Source organism: Spinacia oleracea, chromosome 4, assembly GCF_020520425.1.
Source record: "Spinacia oleracea cultivar Varoflay chromosome 4, BTI_SOV_V1, whole genome shotgun sequence".
NCBI lineage: Eukaryota > Viridiplantae > Streptophyta > Magnoliopsida > Caryophyllales > Amaranthaceae > Spinacia > Spinacia oleracea.
The window spans coordinates 54,492,099-54,512,129 of NC_079490.1; the positions used below are offsets into that span (position 1 = coordinate 54,492,099).

The 20,031-nt window shown below is 42.8% G+C and overlaps 1 protein-coding gene across 1 annotated transcript; it reads right to left on the reverse strand.

Annotated features, from left to right (window-relative positions):
* Window positions 1-10,582: 10,582 nt before the first annotated feature.
* On the reverse strand, window positions 10,583-12,646 carry LOC110805249 (uncharacterized). The gene is made up of 2 exons (XM_056841739.1): window positions 11,937-12,646; window positions 10,583-11,849 (listed from the first exon to the last, which is right to left on the reverse strand). The coding sequence occupies exons 1-2, from the start codon at window positions 12,644-12,646 to the stop codon at window positions 10,583-10,585; spliced, it is 1,977 nt and encodes a 658-aa protein (XP_056697717.1).
* Between the last annotated feature and the right edge of the window lie 7,385 nt (window positions 12,647-20,031).

Consider the following 20,031-nt stretch of genomic DNA (forward strand, 5'->3'; position numbering starts at 1 on the left):
AAATATTTTTTTAATTGGAAGCGCAAAATTCTAATTTTCAGGAAATATTAAACACGCGTCCAAATAAGTTAACATGTGCAAGGCACATGTATTTATGACGCCAAACGACGCCACCAGAACTGTCGAATAATTCTTCGACGCCATAAGGCGTGTAAAAAGCACGGAAAATATTTTCCGCCCCAACGCCATCCTCTTAGCGTCGAGGTCACAACGTCTACAAATAGGTTGTTTTGTAGTAGTGATAAAAATATTATGTAAATTAAAGCTAGACTTTCAAAATAAATAAAATGAGAAAATTGAACTTCCCTGTTAACGAGCATCCATTGGCAGCTCAAGATATTCAAGTAGTTAAGCCGAAAACTCATGTCTTCTTTCGCGCTCACAATAATTCCTTCAACGTTCCTTGGATTATATTGAAGTGCACACACTCAACTATGAACTATAACACCTTTAGAGGTTATACTTCCTGATCGCCTTAGTGCTCAACACATTTCACTACAACACAATCAGATATTCAATCGAGCATAGTATACATATGACCGAAGTAACAAATTGTTCTCATAGCTTCAGCAACCATGACCGACTGCCACTATAACCATTGCCCGCATCATATTCTCAATACATTTCTTGCATTTGTTCATCCTTTCTTGCAAGCCGCATCAAACAAAACAACGATAGACTGGTTTATTCTCCAAGATTAAATACCAATTTGATAGCAATTAACATAATATTGCCATGATAGATAATCAAGTATAATAGAACCCTAAAATCAATGTCACACCAAATAATCCAAAGGAAGAGTCCCATCTCGATATATGTGCTTCCAATTAATAGATTAATACCAAACCTAATGTAATAGCAGCAATGGTTTAGGAAAACCTAAATATTTCATCTTTACCGCAAAGTATAACATCAAAGTTTGGAGATCAAATTTTCTACGACTTGAAAAGCCCGTATCAACTCACTGCATTAGTTGGATACTTCTTGCTCAAATACATATTGTTTAATAAAACAATCTTTGACTAACTAATGGCGCACTAGTCCTGAATCCAAGCTAGTATAATCGGTATTACTATAATTAATTTTATTAAAAAGCTTGAGCATCCAAATGATTACATTGTGGGACTAATATTTCCATGACTCGAACCGAACTCATGGTTTGAAACAGGTTCAATCAATGTCCATAATAACGACAGAATTAAAAATTTGCTTCTAAATTGTAAGAAAAGTAGCTGTCGAATCAAGAATTTATGATTAACAATAGGATAAGATGTTACCCGATTATCGATCTAATAGGAAAATAGTTGTGTCGTGGTATGGAGGCCACTGACTTAGAAGCAAATTTCGCCACTACCGGTACAGGCTCTCAAGTGACGAACGCCCCCCAAGGTTAACACAACTCTCCTTCAAATCCGTGCACCCGAACTTGAAAGGTGGAACTGCTCAAGAGCTGCTCAAATCTCTAATAGAATTTAGGATTTGTGTTTTTGGTATATTGTGTTTTTTGGGTTCTTATTTTTTTACCGTGAAAAATATGTGTCTTGGCAGAAAAGGTTAAATATTGATTATATAGGAAGTTGAGGTCTTGTAAACACCTCAAAGTTGCCAATATAAACAAACCACATAAAAGGATAATTTTATCCACTAACTCCCCCAATCACGTGATGCTTAATGATTGTAAAAAATAAAACCAAGGAGTTCTCTTAATTGAATAGTGAAAGCCACGGTGTAGTTGCGGCTCATGCGAGTATGTCACAGTTCAGCCGCGGATCAAACTGATCCTTCCACGCAACGTACTCCGAAATTAAAACGCTTTGCATTATCATTCACATCCGACACGAATTACACATTTAAAAATGTATAGGAAGCACTACGTATGACGGTATGAAATAATGAATGAATGAGGGAGCTCCAGAAGTGCTTTGAAAAGTTGAGCAGCAAAAAAAGAGTCACCCTAATTAAGTTAAATAAATAAATTAGACACTATAGTTTCTCTTCATTTACACTGCACATACGTATTAATTGTTAAATGATGTCAATCATAATATTCAAGAACCTTGATTTAGTTTCCTTTGAGTTTGGTTAGTAATGATTTTACCCAAAGCCACGCCAAACTTTCCAACAAGATCTGGGAAAGTAGGTAGTGCAAAAGAGTAATGATCCACTGCCACTGCCACATGAGCAACGTCGTCGTCTTGATTGTGTATTTCCATAGCACACCTTCCCCGAACTTTGTTAGGGATATAAGTGCAAGGAGAAGACTTAGATGATCGAACCGGGCTGCCCTTTGGAAGGGCGTTGAATACAAGACCACTCACCATCCAGTTTTCCCCGTCTAGGATTCTTACTCCCATGCTTTGTTGGATTGGTCCACTACCCATTATAAGATAAAAAGTTAATATCATTTGAAAACAACTCTTCTTATTCATCCACATTTTTATATACTTGGAATTCTACCAATTACAACGTAACTCCAACCTATGCTTCTTCTGAAATGTGCAGTGTGAATAGGAATGGAGGAAATCAAACTCGAAAGGCGGGAGCTGAGGAGGAAGGAGGGTTGTATCAGAGAATGAGAGTACCAAATTAAAGTTGATTAGTTTTTCAAGGGATGAGAATATGAGATGATATGATGTTAATTAGATAATTGCATGGAAAATTTTCAGTATAAATAGATGCAGGAGACCGAAATGTCAAAGAACATGTTTTAGAGTTTGACTTAAATAACGCGGAGTTAAGTTAAGAGGCCTTAAACTGCGGTCTGGTCAACATTTCCCCAATCTGTGATTGTGACTGTGACTGTGACTTCAAATATTTGTGCGTAGAACTAGTCTTACGATCTTTAAATTATTTATAACGTTTTTTACAAATATGAAATTAAGGTAATTCCATAAAATACTAAATAACACGTTAAATAAAATGGAAAGAATCAGTCAACCAACTATATTGTCTGTTATTCGTACTACGGCAGAGTACTAGTAACTACTTTCTTTATTTGGTAATCGGAAGAATGCCAGCGTGGCAGCGTGATTCTAAACTTCTAATTTGGCTATTTTAATCAACGCGACTAGACTATGCAGAAAGATTATGGTGAAGGCCTGGTATAGTGGTATGTTACGATGGAATATACGAAAACTCATCTTAGCCGATGGGATATTCACTCATAGAGTTGTAGTCATGTATGTTTACGGCGCATAGTTTAAGTTTAAGTTTAAGTTTAAGCCAAATAAGTTCACATAATATAAGGTCCAGTAAGACTCTATTTTCACAGCTAAATTTATATGTAGTATTATACGAGGTAAATGAGATTCATAGTTGACGAGGAATAATGTTGAGGGGACATTTTCAAATCACTTTGAAGGTGTTTTGATCCACATAAAAATCAAAGTATGACTTGGGGATCGACTTGGTGTTCATGAAGCTTAAGTACTTGTGGTCTTGGGGAGATAACTGTTTATGCCAAAATTCGTATGGGGGCGACTTTCGGCTAGGATCGACACTAACTAAGCAAAGAATCAATGACACAAATAAAGAGACACGACACAGAGGAGTGTTGACGCGGAAAACCCAGGAATAAGGTAAAAAACCGCGGATAGCTATGAGGCTATCAATCCACTAAGTGTTCTATATGATTGTTTATGCTCTTCTTTCTGAGAATTGATATTGAAAATCTAAAGTACAATAATGAATGCTGAAACAGTTGATAGCTTAAGAGTTTGAGTGCTTGAGTGAACGTCCTTTGCTTGTCATCATCTTCGTCCTTTTATAGGGTATTCCCAACGGTCTAATCGGTTGAGAGAATCCCACAAAGATAGGAGTATCTTTGTCACACGTCTCTTCAGTCTTCAACCGCCTCCGCGCTTCTCGCGCATGTCTTGGACTCGTTCTTGCTAGCGTGACGGCGCTGCCTATCATGGGCTTTAGGTTAACTTATCTTTATCAACCCGTTTCTTGAGGACGCGTCTCTGTTGCCTATGCGTTGTCACATGTCCTTCGTCGTTTATGCCTCGTCGTACGATGCTACGTCGGACGTATCTCCCTGGAGCTGTGTTTACCTGCGACACGACAGGACCTGGCTGACACGACATGATCAAACGTTAGAACGGTTATGTCGTTAGTCCAAAAAGTGGGATAACAGTTTGCCCCCAATTGTGAATTTGCGGAGTCACACAGAGCAAAAGAAACAATTCAAATTTTAAAAAACCGTCTCCAACTGCCTAATTCGTGGGATAAAACCGTTCAGAATTCCAGAGTAATAAATACCAATTCACGACATGCAATAAAGTTCTTCACACCAAGTTTTTTCAAAAAATTTCTAGATCCGAAAGCAGGAGAGAGAAGAGGGAGAAAGCGAAGTCGATTTTCGCACTGAGTTTGTTCGATTTCAGGTAAAATTTGCTTTCTTTTTCGATTTTCTTGTAGATTTTTATAAGTGAGATGGGTAGATCTAAGTCGGTTGTAGCGAGAGGAAAGGGGGAGTCGGGTTCCACTCGGGTTAAGTCCCTTAACCCGATATATTCTACTGTGGTGGATCCGGCGGCTTTTGTTGAACTTGCTGGTTTGCCGCCGTCGGCGGAAGTGAAGATTCCCGGCTCGGATGAGGAAGCCTTTGACTGTCCAGAGGGGTATGTGGTTATGTATGAGTATCCGTTCACAATTGGCTTCAAATTTCCTTTCACTCCTCTAGTTAGGTCCTTTATCGAGGTTTTCCATTTGAGCCCGGGTCAGTTGATGCCCCAGATATGGCGGGTTTTCACGGTGGTGCACGGAGTTACTGCGAACTGGCGTACGCCGTTTGACCTGTCTGACTTGATGTACACTTACGACCTAGCACTGCAGAAGTGTTGTAGGTATACCTTGGTTACGAAGAAGGGGAAGACGAACTTAGGTGTTGGTTTAGGTGTGAACGACAGGGGTTGGCAGAGTCGTTTTGTCTTTGTAGGCAAAGATTCTCTGGGAGATAAAGGACGGTTTCTGGTCGAGGGATGGACGACGGAAGGTAAATGTGTCGTTTTATCTTTGTTTCTCGTCGTTTTACTGAACGTCGCCTTACTTGGTTTTGTTTTGCAGTTGTCAAGGCGTCGTCGTTGACTGAGTTGAACGCTGATTCTGAGGATAAGTATCGGAAGTTCTTGGGTTATTCTGTCGAGGATAGATCTTTTAGTCGCGACGGAGAGTTTTTAGACGAGCAGGAGGCGAACCGGTCAGGCGACGTCGCCGAGGAGGAGGAAATAGACGAGGAATCAGGTCAACTGACTCGTCGTCGGAAAAGGTTGGATTTGCTTGAGGAGGTAGTGGCAAACTCATCGTCCGCCGAAGGTGAAGTAGGCGATATGGCTGACAACTCAGGTATTTGTTCGTTTGTTTATTTCGGGGTTTGTATATATTTTTGTTTTTGCTTTGGATAATGTTTGACCTTGATTTTTTGTATTGGGTGTAGAGCATACTCTGTCGTCTAGGCCTGTGTCGAGGATGTCTCAGAGCGAGATTCAGGAGCGTGCAAGGAAGCGATTGAGGTCGTCCTCGACTTCTGGTGGACGAGGTATGACGGTCGTACCTCGGTTTTCTGCGATAGGTTCGTCGGCCGAGACGCCTGTCGTCATAGGAGCCGAAGGCTTTCATCCGATTGCTTCGTCGTCGCCTCCACAGCCGTTCAAGGCGTCGTCTGCTGCTGTCGACGTTAGTAAAGTGTCTACTTCGTCGGCCAAGAAGCGTCCTGTCGAGACGGATCCTGTCGAGGATACGGTTATCACTTTGCCCCCAAGCTTCTTGGGTGATGAAGAGGCGTCGGTTATATGGCCTTTCGCTGATCGCTTGTTCTTGCCTACGACGTATCGACGATATCACGAGGTGGATCCTCTTCCTGTCGCGTCGGACGCCGCTGAGCTTAGTCTGCGGGTGAGTTTTATTTAGTTTATTCTTCTTTTTTGTTTGCGAAAGATGTGTGTTGTGTAAATCTGTTTTGGCATTGGTTTTGCGCAGGCGTCGCAGGCTGCCTTGGCTGTACGTAGGCAGTGTTCGTTGCTGTGCGACGAGGTGACGAATGCGAGGCAGCTGACAGCGACGGCGAAGAAGGCGGCCGCGTCGTGGGAAGCGAAGTGGAAAGCTGCTGAGAAGAAGGTCGTGGACCTTGCTGCGGTGGTCAAGGCCAAGGGTGATCAATTGAAAGGTAAGGATAAGCAGTTAGCCGACGTGGCTAAAGATCTGGAGAAAGTGAAGGAAGAGCTGGCCTCGACGACGGAGGAGTTGGATGGATTGAGGAGCTTGTACGACGCCCTGCAGGAGGAGGCGAAGGACGTCGAGGCTCTCGCTATATGGAGGACGCGGGCGCAGATGATGTATTCCTGCTTGATTGGGGAGACTAGCCTTTGGCCGTGTCAAAAGGAGGTGGACGACTATCTGGCTAATGGCGGTACCATGGCTGACCTGTCGGTGCCTGTGGTGGATCCGGAAGAGTTAGCGAAGACGGCTGACACTGCTAGTACTGAGGCGACAGAGGTGGATGCGGCTTTGTTGGTGGTGAGTGCGCCTGTTCCGGACCAAGAGGGGGAGGTTTTAGCTGTTGGGTGCGAAGAGGAGGCCCTCGTCGTCGTTTCTCAAGACGAGACGTTGGACGTGGCGTCGGTGGAGGTGTCAGTCGTGCCCCCAGAGCAGGAGTCGGAGCAGGAAGCCGTGGCCTTTACTCAGGAAGAAGGGATGTAATAGTTTGTAGTTTTCGAATTTCTGTTGGTTTTTGTGTTTTGTTTGTGAACTTCTTTACTCGTCGTCGATGGCGACGACGAGGTGGTTTGGATGACTTGTGTTTTGTTTTCGTGTTTGGAATGTTTTTATTCGTTGTCGGTAGCGGCGACGCGGTGTTTGGATAATGTTTTGTGTTTGAATTTCGGAAGTCGTGGCCTTAGGGGTCGCGCGTCGTGTATGATAAGTTTGTTTTTCTTTTCCTTAGTCGTTTGTTCCTTATGGTTATCCCGTTGCGTTTTGATGTCTTAGTTTCGTGTAGCAGATGCTTTGCAAGTAATAAGTATTGAATCGACTGATGTGTAAAATCATACCTGCGCTGTTTGTTCGTTGTCTCTCGCGATCTCGTTCTGAGTCGTACGTTGTTGCTTATGGATGTCATTCGTCGTGCGTCTTGCATTCTGCAAAAGAAAACATGGGTCGCTAGAAGGATTGGCCGTTGGGGATGCCAACGGCCCTCCGATGCTTAAGTCAGTAATGGTTTTTAAACGAAAATAAAACGATAAAGAAAAATAAAGACGACGATACGATGACTGATAAAATTGGTTACGACGAGATTTCAAAAATGGTAGAGTTTAAGATGTGTTGCGTTCCAGCTTCGGGGGACCGACTTGCCATCTTTGGTAATGAGTCTGTATGCCCCCTTTCCGACGATTTTGTCGATCAAGTACGGTCCTTCCCAAGCTGGTGCTAATTTACCTGCGTTTAATTCTTTCGTGTTTTGAAATGCTTTGCGCAGTACCCAATCTCCTTCTTTGAACATTTTCACTTTGACATTTTTGTTGAAGCATTTTGCCACGATCTGTTGTTGTGACGCCATTCTTATCAACGCTGCTTCCCTGAGATCTTCTGTGTTGTCGAGGTTTTCGCTGAGTTCTACGTCGTTTTGCTCCGGCGTCATGAGTCCATATCGTGCACTGGGCAACGTCACTTCAGGGGGAAGGACTGCTTCGCACCCGTAAACGAGTGAGAAGGGAGTCTGTCCCGTCGCCGTCCTAGGCGTCGTCCTGTTGGCCCATAGGATGGATGGTAGTTCTTCTGCCCATCGCCCCTTCTTGTCGTCCAACCTCTTTTTCAGCGACGCGATGATCGTTTTGTTGCTGGATTCCGCCTGTCCGTTTGCTTGGGGGTATCTGGGCGTCGACGTCTTTAGCTCGATGTTCCATGTTTTGCAGAAAGCTCTTGTCTTGTCGCTGATGAATTGTGATCCGTTGTCGCAGATGATTTCTGACGGTATTCCGAACCTGCATATTATGTTAGTCCATATGAACGAGCATACCTCTTTGTCCCTTACTTGTTGGAATGCACCTGCTTCTATCCACTTGGAAAAATAATCTGTTAGGGCTAACATGAAGACCTTTTGTCCTGGGGCGACGGGCAATTTGCCAACGATGTCCATCCCCCATTTCATGAAAGGCCACGGAGTTAGGGTTGGATGCAAGAATTCGGATGGTTTATGTGTCATACCTGCGTGTCGTTGGCACTTGTCGCACCTGGATACGTACCTCATGGCGTCCTTAAGCATTGCTGGCCAATAGTATCCATTTCTTTTGATTCTGGTTGATAAGCTTCGTCCTCCTTCGTGTCCTCCGCATTCTCCTTCGTGGTATTGTTTCAATAGTATTTCCCATTCGATTTCTTCGGCACATCGCATCAACATTCTGTTTGCTGATCGCTTAAATAGTACGTCCTGCAAAATAACATATCGTGAAGCTTTGAAAAGTATCTTTCTGGCTTCTAGCTTGTCGTCGGGTAGAGTTTCGTGCTTTAGGTAATCGAAGATGGGTTTGGTCCAACTGTCTGTGTTTAAGGTTGATAGGACGAGGCTGGCGTCTTGTGGTATGTCTTTTTCGACGGCGGGCGACAGTAGGTGTACTAGAGGTATGGTCGAGAATGGTGATTTTCTGAGTGCGGATCCTAGGTTGGCAAGGGCGTCGGCTTGCGTGTTTAGGTCTCTTGGGACTTGTTTGATGGAGAAGGGTTTGAATTTGGAAGTTAATTCTTTTGCTTTCTCGAGATACAAGGTCATTTTTAGGTCTTTAGCTTCGTAGTCGCCGTTAATCTGGTTGACGATTAATTGTGAGTCGCTGAAGATGTTGAGTCCGCTTGCCCCTAATTCCATAGCTAATGTCATTCCGGCGATTAGCGCCTCGTATTCTGCTTCGTTGTTAGTTGCCTTGAAATCGCAGCAGATTGCCTGTGCTATCATGTCCCCTTGTGGTGATTTCAGTACGACGCCTAAACCTGCACCACGAAAGTTAGATGAGCCGTCGACGAAGAGTGTCCATATTCCTTCTATGTTGTTGATGAGTTTGACTTCGTCGTCTGCTATCCTCTCTAAGTCGGGGCTGAAGTCTGCCACAAAATCTGTTAGGGCCTGCGATTTTACAGCCGTTCTTGGTTGATACTTGATGTCGAACCTTCCTAGTGCCATTGTCCACTTCTCCATTCGACCTGTCAGTTCTGGCCTACGCATCACAGACTTGATTGGATAGTTAGTCATCACCACTATTTGGTGAGTTTCAAAATAATGCCTTAGTTTTTTGGCTGCGGTAACGAGTGCTAAAACGAATTTTTCGAGGGAGGAATACCTGGTCTCTGCTTCCAGTAGTGACTTACTGATGTAATAAATGGGTAGTTGTTGTGCTTCGTCTTCTCGAGCTAGGACCGCGCTGACTGCCGTCGAGCTAACGGCTAAATAGAGTTGTAAGACTTCTCCTTCTTTTGGCTTGGATAGGAGGGGTGGCGACATCATGTATTTTTTGAGGTTTTGCAGGGCTGCTTCGTGGTCGTCGGACCAGTTAAACCCCTTGTTTTTGCGCAGGACGTCGTAAAATAATCGACACTTGTCCGACGACCGCGATATAAAACGGTTTAGTGCCGCCACTCTCCCTGTCAAGCGCTGTACCTCTTTTATGTTCCTGGGGGATTGAATGTCGATGATCGCGCGCACTTGGTCGGGGCTGGCCTCGATTCCTCGTTGGGTGACGATGTAACCTAAGAATTTTCCTGCGGACACTCCGAAAGAACATTTAGTCGGGTTAAGTTTCATACCGTACTTTTTTAGTATGTCGAAGGATTGTCGTAAGTGTTCCACGTGATCGTCAGTCTTCCTCGATTTCACCAGCATGTCGTCAATGTATACCTCCATTGTGTCTCCGAGTTGGTCTTTAAACATCTTGTTGACTAATCTTTGGTACGTCGCACCTGCATTTTTAAGACCAAAAGGCATGACTTTATAACAATAAATTCCTCTATCCGTTACAAAAGATGTTTTTTCCTGGTCGTCTGGGTGCATAAGGATTTGGTTGTATCCTGAGTAGGCGTCCATGAATGTGAGTAGCTCGTGTCCGGCTGTGGCGTCGACCAGGGCGTCGATGTGCGGCAGAGGGAATGGGTCCTTGGGGCAAGCTTTGTTGATATCTGTGAAGTCGATGCAGACTCTCCATTTTCCGTTCTTTTTACTGACGACGACGACGTTTGCTAGCCAGTCTGGATATTTGACCTCTCTGATCTTCCCTGAATCTATCAGGTTTTGGACTTCTTCGTCTATGATTTTATTCCTTTCGGGTGCGAACTTACGTCGTTTCTGTTTTACCGGTCTGAAGCTGGGGTCGACGTTGAGCTTGTGGGTGATCACGTCTGGGCTGATTCCTGTCATGTCCTCGTGCGACCAAGCGAAACAGTCCGAGTTTTCTCTTAGAAACGACACTATCTGACTTTTGATGTTGTCAGGCAGTGAGGCTCCGATCCTTACGACTTGGTCTGGCTTTGTCTGGTCTAGTACTATCTCGTCGATTTGTTGGTCGTCGGGGTCGTCCGATGTCGACCCTGGCTGTAATTGCTAGATGGGTGACTTGGATGGTTTCAGTGCTGTCTCGTAACATTTCTTCGCATCTCTTTGCTGCCCTTTGATTTCCATGACCCCCCACTTGGTTGGAAACTTGATTGATTGGTGATATGTTGATGGCACTGCCTTCATTTTGTGGATCCATGGTCGTCCTAGGATGACGTTGTATGTTGATGGACAATCGACGACGTTGAACTTGGTCATCATGTTGACGCCTTCTGCGTATGTAGGCAGCGATATCTCTCCTACCGTCCGTAGTGCTTCTCCACTGAACCCTACCAGAACTGTTGATCTCCTTACAATGTTTTTCTCTTCTAATCCCATTTCTTGTAGTGCTTCCAAGAACAGTACGTTGGCTGAGCTTCCGTTGTCGACCAGTATCCTTTTGATCAATGCGTTCCCTATTGGGAGCGATATTACCAACCCGTCGTGGTGCTCCCGCTGTGTATCTACAGAATCTGAATCGTCGAAAGTGATAGCCATTGCGGTCAGGGACCTGTGTAGTGCGACCTCGTCTTCGGTTTGTCCCTCTTCTACGGTCTCAGATTCTCCCCTGTTAATTTTTTTAGCTGCAGAAGAGGTTAGTCTACAAATATCTGAACCACCGGAAATAACATTTACCACTTTATTGAATGGTGGTGGGTCTGGTCGCTCGCTGCTTGTCGTTGGGCCGGGCAGGGTGGTTTGCTCTTTGGAAAATGTTTCTTTTCCCTTGTCGCTCAACAGTTCCTTTAGATGCCCCCGTTTCAGGAGGTATGCGACCTCCTTTCTGAGGGAGATGCACTCCTCGGTTGTGTGTCCGTTGTCGCGGTGGAAGTCGCACCATTTGCTCATGTCCTTCATGGAGTCCGGTCTGTCGTTCTTCCGGGGCCATCTGACTGTTCCACCCACATTTTGAAGGGCGTTCACCACACCTCCAATGTCGACGTTGAAGCCGTAGTCGGAGATGTTAGGGTGTTCGACCCGCTCGTTCCTGTAAACATTGTTAGTATCATAATACTGATTGACACTTTGTACCTGGTTTTGCCGAACATATGGTTGGTGTCGCCAATTGTTGCTCCTTGGGGTGTACGATCTTCTGTCGCTGCTGCCCCCTATCGATCGTTGAGATGCTGTTCGGATAACCTCGTCGTCTTCGATTCGCATCTGGGCGGTGGCCCTTGATCTCACCTCTTCGAAAGTTGCACAGGGGTATTTGGTTATTTCCCGGTATAGCTCCGAATTGGGGATGAGGCCTCTCTTGAACGCCTCAATAGCAGTCCTGACATCACAATTTTTTATACCAATTTTTTCACAATTAAAACGGTTAAAATAATCGCGTACCGACTCGGTTGGCCCTTGAACCAACCGATAGAGATCATTGGTTTGTTTTTCTAACTGGCGACTGCTGGCGAATTGTTGGTAGAAGGCGTTGATGAGATCGGACAAACAGGAGATGGATCTGGGAGGGACGTTCGTGAGCCATTCCAAAGCTGCTCCATCAAGGGTGCCGCCGAATGATTTGCACATAACAGGTTCCACTAGGTCGTGCGGAATCCCGATCTGCCACATGCGCTGCTTGTAGAAGTTGACGTGCCTATAGGGGTCGGATGTCCCGTCGTACAGGGTGGTCCAGGTTCGGAGCCGGAGTGTGTGCGGAACTGTCACTCTAGCGATCGCTTCGCAGAACGGCGACGCCGCATACCCGTCGGTCGGCTCGGTCTCCACTGGTGTAGGTGCCCCGGGGAACCTGGTCATCAACTTCATCAGGCGGGAATAGTGCTTCGTCATGCGTGCATCCATCTTGTTCAGGCGTTGGGTCACCGGATCAGGAGCTTCTTTGTCTTCTTCCTCACGGGTTTCCTCCTCATCGTCGGTCACATCTTCAAAGTCATCGGGCATCTCGAACGTTAGCTTTTTTGGCTTCCCACCTTTGTAGCGGGACTGGTGCTTGTTGCTCTTCACAGATTCGAGCTCTTTCTGGAGGGTTTCATTGGATGCCCTCTCTTGGGCTAGCTCGGCTTGGGCTTTCTCGTAAGCCGCTTTCATCTCTACGATCGTCATCTCTCCAGTAGTCATGGTGAAAGGGGTGCTTTTGTGTAAAACCTAGTTAATGTCCCCACAGACGGCGCCAAACTGTTTATGCCAAAATTCGTATGGGGGTGACTTTCGGCTAGGATCGACACTAACTAAGCAAAGAATCAATGACACAAATAAAGAGACACGACACAGAGAAGTGTTGACGCGGAAAACCCAGGAATAAGGTAAAAAACCGCGGATAGCTATGAGGCTATCAATCCACTAAGTGTTCTATATGATTGTTTATGCTCTTCTTTCTGAGAATTGATATTGAAAATCTAAAGTACAATAATGAATGCTGAAACAGTTGATAGCTTAAGAGTTTGAGTGCTTGAGTGAACGTCCTTTGCTTGTCATCATCTTCGTCCTTTTATAGGGTATTCCCAACGGTCTAATCGGTTGAGAGAATCCCACAAAGATAGGAGTATCTTTGTCACACGTCTCTTCAGTCTTCAACCGCCTCCGCGCTTCTCGCGCATGTCTTGGACTCGTTCTTGCTAGCGTGACGGCGCTGCCTATCATGGGCTTAAGGTTAACTTATCTTTATCAACCCATTTCTTGAGGACGCGTCTCTGTTGCCTATGCGTTGTCACCTGTCCTTCGTCGTTTATGCCTCGTCGTACGATGCTACGTCGGACGTATCTCCCTGGAGCTGTGTTTACCTGCGACACGACAGGACCTGGCTGACACGACATGATCAAACGTTAGAACGGTTATGTCGTTAGTCCAAAAAGTGGGATAACAATAACTCCATGTGAATGTGGTGTGTATTTGAAGCAAAGGTATTTTCCCTATCATTTTATCAGCAAATTCGCACTCTTTTCCTCGTACATACATACGTCCAGTATATTCGCATACCATATGCCATTGTAACATGAATTAGCAAAAACATTTACGTTGTACTCCCTCCGTCCCTTAATACTCGCACCGGTTTGACCCGTGCGGAGTTTAAGACATTTTAATTGACTTGTTAATTTAATGGTTGTTACTCCCTCCGTCCCTTAATACTCGACCCGGTTTGACCGGCACAGAGTTTAAGGGACTTGAATTGATTTATTAGTTTAATAGATAGTATGGTATTATTTTAATGTAGTTAGTGGAAAATGTGTAAAGAGGTAGAGTATGGGTTGAATTTTTTATTATTTTTTGTATGGAGTAGGATGTAGTTGAGTTAATAAGGGGGGAGTGAGAAATAATATAATATTGTTAAATAATTCCATTTTTAGAAACAAGTCAAGTATTAACGGACGGCCCGATAAGGAAAGCAGGTCAAGTATTAAGGGACGGAGGGAGTAGTTGATAGTGGGGTATTTTTTAATATAGTTAGTGGGAAATGTGTAAGGAGTGGGGAGTGGGGAGTGGTGAGTGGTGAGTGAAGGGTGTGGATTTTTAAATGATTTTTTGTAGGGAGTAGGGGTGTAGGCGGGGTAGTAGGTAAGTGTGAGAAATAATATAATATTGGTTAACATTTCCATTTATAGAAGCGGTGCAAATATTAAGGGACGACCCGAAAAGGAAAGCAGTGCGAGTATTAAGGGACGAAGGGAGTACAAATTTAACTAGGATCTCCGAAAATTAATGATATACTACGTACGTCGTACGAAATATGTCCTAATATGTGGCATGTGACCTTTCGAACTATGTCTCTATTATCGGCTGCGTGCTATCGGAGAGAGAACAACGGGAGAAGGATGAACTGGATATGGACAGTTCCGATAAGATTTCATTCTTGAACAAAAATTCATTTTTTGACTTATTTCATAATAAATTAAAAGTTGCTCCTGCTAATCAGCCTAGAGCCTTGAGCATTGTACAAGGACGTGCTGTAGGAGTAACCCATTACCTTCTGGGTGGAATTGCCACAACATGGGCGTTCTTCTTAGCAAGAATTATTGATTCGCCAAAAGAACAGTGTAACGGTTGCTCGAAGCAACCTTATTAGTGTTAGAAAAAGAGCTCTGTAAAATCAGTAGATAGTTAGAAAGAAAATGGTTAACAATGTGGGATAAGTAGTTTAATGTATTGGGAAGCTGTGACGTGTTATGAACACCGTCTTAGAAACAAAATTCGCCCCGCCTATGGTGCAATCGCAATGGCGTTGCCCCCCAAGATTTCACACATCTATCTCCCTTAATGTGCACTCAAATAGGGGAGATTAGGAACTCATAATCATGCTTAGAATTAGAGAGAGAAATCAGTAAAGAAGAGGGGAAGAAGATGGTTTTCTCTGTGTTTTTGGACAACAAGAATCCTCTTTTAAATTTAAAGCCATAAGAAAAATGTAACTGAAGATTTTCTTTTATGACAGAAATCTGTCAGATTTAAAACCAGGGGAATAAAACATAAAAGCTTTCTGATATTAATTAAGGAGGAAAATCAACTTTGGGGGCGTAAAATAAGGGACTGTTACAACACATTAAAAAACACAGTTGAATAGACTTGTAACTGGTGAGTTTCATAGATCTGAACTCTCAGTTACAACATGGTCCTTTTAGCCTATACCATGGTCCATTTGCATTATATCCAACAATTAGCGCCCTTGCATTGCAATTGGGTCTGGGTTACGCAAGATATATATCTTCATTTTTTTTATTTGCACCATTCACAACAATTTCTATGCACACCCTCTTTTATATCAAACTTTTGTGATTTATATATAATGATTATATTGTCATGTGATATATTCTTATATTCGTCACGATATATATATTTTCAAAATATTGACTTATTATAATTTTTCTATTGTGTAATTAGAAATATTAAAGGTTAAAGATTTCCATGGACAAACGTGAAACATCAAATGGTGCAAGCAGCAGGGAAAAAAAATTGGAGGAAGTATATGGAGATGTTTATGATTTACCACAAGCATTATTTACATACTACTCCCCCCGTTTCTTTTTGTTCTTTACATTTGGCCTTTTGCACGTTTATTAACGACTAATTAATGTTCATTGAGATTCCTCTATTTTTTATTTATTTAAACAAGGATAATTACTTTTATTTATAATGTTTTCCCTCTTATCAAAATTCTGATACTGGGAAAATAAGAAAATTTTAATGTTACAATAGAAAAGTGTGAGAGATTAAATGACCCAGTGAATTTAATTGGTTAAAATAATCATTGGACACTAATTTTGATAGAATATAAAGCATTTATCTAATAATATATATAAAAAGAAATGTAAAGAACATTTTGAAACACCAAAAAGGAAAAACGTAAAGAACAAAAAGAAACGGAGGGGGTAGCTACAAAAGTGCTAGCCGACACCGGTACGACCACTCCATTATTTATATGGCCATGTATACATAGTACTCCCATCCTTTTAGAATACTTGTAATAATTTGACTGATGCACTTGTCAATGCTCTAGCTAATTTAATTATAAATATATGCAATTATATATTAGTAAAATCTATAATAAAAAATATTTGAAAAATATACATGAAGACTAATCTAACAACATACTAATTACACAATAACATTTGATTCATATAAATTAGTAAGAAAATATGGTCAAAGTTAATATACAAATACTGCAAAAGACAAACTGATACAAGTATTAAGAAACGGAGGGAGAATTAAATAATGTACTTTGTACGCATATGAATGAAATGTCGGCGGAAATTAGGTTAATTTATTATTATTATTATTATTATATTATTATTATTATTATTATTATTATTATTATTATTATTAATCAAATGCTAACAAAGTCAATCATTTTACAAATAATTAGTGAGAAACCGAGATACAATCTGGGCTCCCACTCCTCTTGCTATAGCAAAACCTATCCTGGTAAAAGTATGAGCAGCAGCACGAGCCCCAATGTCCTGAATCCCAGAGAACTTCTGAACCCGCTTCAGCAACGCAACAACGTCCTTATCCAGTTCCCCCAAAGAGGAGAAAGAGAACGGAAGAAAGTCATAACCAATTCCCCGACAACGTGCTTTGTGCTTGACCCCGCTTCCGAATAGCCGCATCAGTCACAACCCGACCCGGGACAAAGCCGGACAACCCAGATTGTGTCAAAGGAGAAGATCCCGTCAAGTCAACACACACATCAGAGCCCCGATCCCAAGAGTAGAGCAACACGTTTGCAGGTCGGAGAGCTCCATCGTTCCCTCCAAACAGGCCAACATCAACCTCTTTCCGCGCCGAAATCCCAGACCGATAAAACATATCAACAAGGGTATCCCGTACCACATTATGCCGATGTTTAATACCCACAATGCCAACACATGACACCGCATGATCACCAAAGATATCTCCCGCAAAGACCATGGAGCAAGCAGAACATGGTGTCGTAACAGAGAACAAAGGATATCAATGAGATGATGGTGATCAACAGGAATATCAGGTAAGGCCAGAGTTGGAGAAGAAGGGTGCTTCGATTGTAAATCCGCAAGAGTGGCCTCATTATAAGGAGCAACACCAGAAGAAGAAAGATCACGGACTGCGGCGGTGTAATGGCCATCACAAATCTCCTACGACACTGCTTGATATTCTGCTCTGCCAACTCAAGATCCTCGTCAACATCCATAAAAGTAGGGGATCCAGCTGCCAAAGCTTCCCGCAAAAGAAGCATACTACCACCTGGCTGACTCCAAGTACGAATAGCATTAGCAATGCTCTCTTCATGTCGTTCCCGCCTAACGGCAGATGAACACTCGCGGTTACTCCCCGGACTAAAGGTTCTAAGGATACATAGAGAAAACACGAGAAGCGTGACCCAACCAGAGATGTTTTCAGGCTTGCATATCATCTTATCAAGCGCGCCTTTCAAAACCCGGGAAAAACCTAATCGACACTTAGGAGGAATGGATGTCACAGTGCAAAGCCGCTTAGAAAGCAATCTGTCAAGGAGTGAGAAGGTCAAACCATAATCCTGCTCTTGCATCGCGGGATCCACAATACTAGGTACATCAAAGTTGAGTTGCGGTTTTGAAATACCATAGAGCACAAATCGAACAACACCATCCCCCAAATCAGGTGGGGCCACAAAATCAGAACCTCTATGACGACATTTAGGACGAAGAGAATGCGTCTTAAAACAATCCCCACAAAGCCAAATCCCCATATGGCGAAAGGTCAACTCAGCATCAGAAAAAATAGCCAAGTCAGTGGTTAGAGAATGTCGAGTGACCACTTGAGCATCATCCTTACAATGACGATCACGAAGATGAGTGATCAAAGAGCTCTTAGTAAGCCCATTTCCACCGTCGTCTTGACACCCACTAAGACCCACAAACGGACAATGAAAACACACCACACCAGTAGACATTGTAGTAGCCCATGGTAGCACAACCAGAATAAACGGTCACAAAGCAACAACTATGCACCAACAACAAACTCAAAGAAAAATATGCTACTGTTGCATGCAGTAGAAGTGAAAACTTGCAACTTAATGAATATAATTCCTTTAATTCATTGATTCATGAAACCCCACAATCACAATAGCAATAACAAGACAACACATCAAACACAATAGGACAAAACAGGAAACAAGACAAAACAATTTCAACAACTAGGCAATACCACAACAACATTGTATCCACAACGAAGCCAGCAACACACACGAACCTGTAACACCAACACGCCACGGCCAACACCACACACGAACACTGCTAGAAACGAACACTCAATACCAAAAACCCACCACTTCGCCACAAACTCAACGCCACAACCCCTGCCGAAAACGAACACTGCCGGCAACAAACACAACAAACACCAACAATTCCCACGTCGCCAAAACTCGAGGAAGCTGCGCCAAAACAGACCCGCAAAACACCTGGACCACGCCCGAATTTGCACACCACAAACAAACCCAAACTGGACACCGAAAACCACCCTGAAAGCCGCCTGAAACTCGCCTGAAAACGCACCCAAAACTGGACCTATGCACCAACGTACCAAAACTGCTCCGCCAACGTATCAAAACTGCACCTATGCACCTAATAAATGGACCCGTAAAACGCCTGTAACGACGCTGGAAACCACGCCTGAGATAGCCTGAAACCTCGCATGCGCCGTGAAGCCTTCGCCGGACTACTGCTGCTGGAAAAGCTGCCGGAAAACGAGGCCTAATGAAACTCCGATCCAACCTTAATCGCCCCCATTTAAGAGAAAACGAATTATTATTATTATTATTATTATTATTATTATTATGGAAAATTTGTAATTTTTAATCCAACCTTTGCCCGATTTTCTTTAATTAAGCCTACCTATGCGATATTTCTAAATAATCCAACCTTTATGACCCAACTACTATTATTAAGCCTAACAAGTTACTAACCTGCTATAGGCGGTATTCAACCTTACGTGGCATATAACAATTATAATTTTCCCCCCCTTATTTTCTTTAATTGCTATTTTAATTTTCGTTCCTCTCTCCTCTGCGATTTTCTGCTTCATCTCTGAACTCCTCTCCATTATTTCTCTTCTACCTCTTCTCCACCATTGTCGATCCCTCATACCTCTCCATTCGATCCATTCGAAGTTCATCAAAAATAATCAGCAATTGCTATGACTGGGGTAAAGCAATTGCCTGTTGGATCTGGATCTTCTTCAAATTCAATTTTTTTTTCTTTCTAAATTTTCAACAAGATCACAATAAACAACATCCCACAACATAAAAAAACTATATTATTTCAACAGCTCGGATTTTTACGAACTGACCATCAAGGAAGCCCAAAATTCAAAATTTACCAAAAAAGGAACAAAAACGCTAAGGTTCGTAAGTTCACCTTCAATTGTACAATTTTGGAGACAAAATTTGAATGCGCGTGGATGAAGTCACCTATTTCCACAAGAAAATCGCTGAGGATGTCATGAACCAGTACAATTGTGATTGAAGCAGCAGTAATGGAGGAGAGAGGAATTGAAACACGGTACAGAGAAGAGAAGGGTTAAGGGTTTTTTGAAAAAAAAAATGAAATCCTTGTTTAGGTGGCAAGTGATGATGACGTGTCCAATATTTTAGCAGGGAAACCAACTTTAGGTTGTCAACGTTTTTAACATTGACATTGTAGCACGTAACCGGTCATCCAGGCTAAATAATAGTAGTTGGGTCATAAAGGTTGGATTATTTTGAAATATCACATAGGTAGGCTTAATTAAAGAAAATCGGACAAAGGTTGGATTAATAATTACAAATTTTCGTTGACTTTGTAGCAGGTAACCGGTCATCCAGGCTTAATAATAGTAGTTGGGTCATAAAGTTTGGATTATTTAGAAATATCGCATAGGTAGGCTTAATTAAAGAAAACCGGGCAAAGGTTTGATTAATAATTACAAATTTTCCTATTATTATTATTATTGTTATTATTGTTAGGTTATGATACATATGATATTACATAAATCATGCGGAAACAACCATTAACCCAAGG

Coding starts and splice junctions, on each gene's coding strand:
- LOC110805249 (XM_056841739.1), bottom strand. CDS start 12,646: ATGACTACTGGAGAGATGACGATCGTAGAGATGAAAGCGGCTTACGAG. Junction 11,850..11,936: donor CAAACCAATGATCTCTATCG/GTTGGTTCAAGG, acceptor TTGTGATGTCAG/GACTGCTATTGAGGCGTTCA.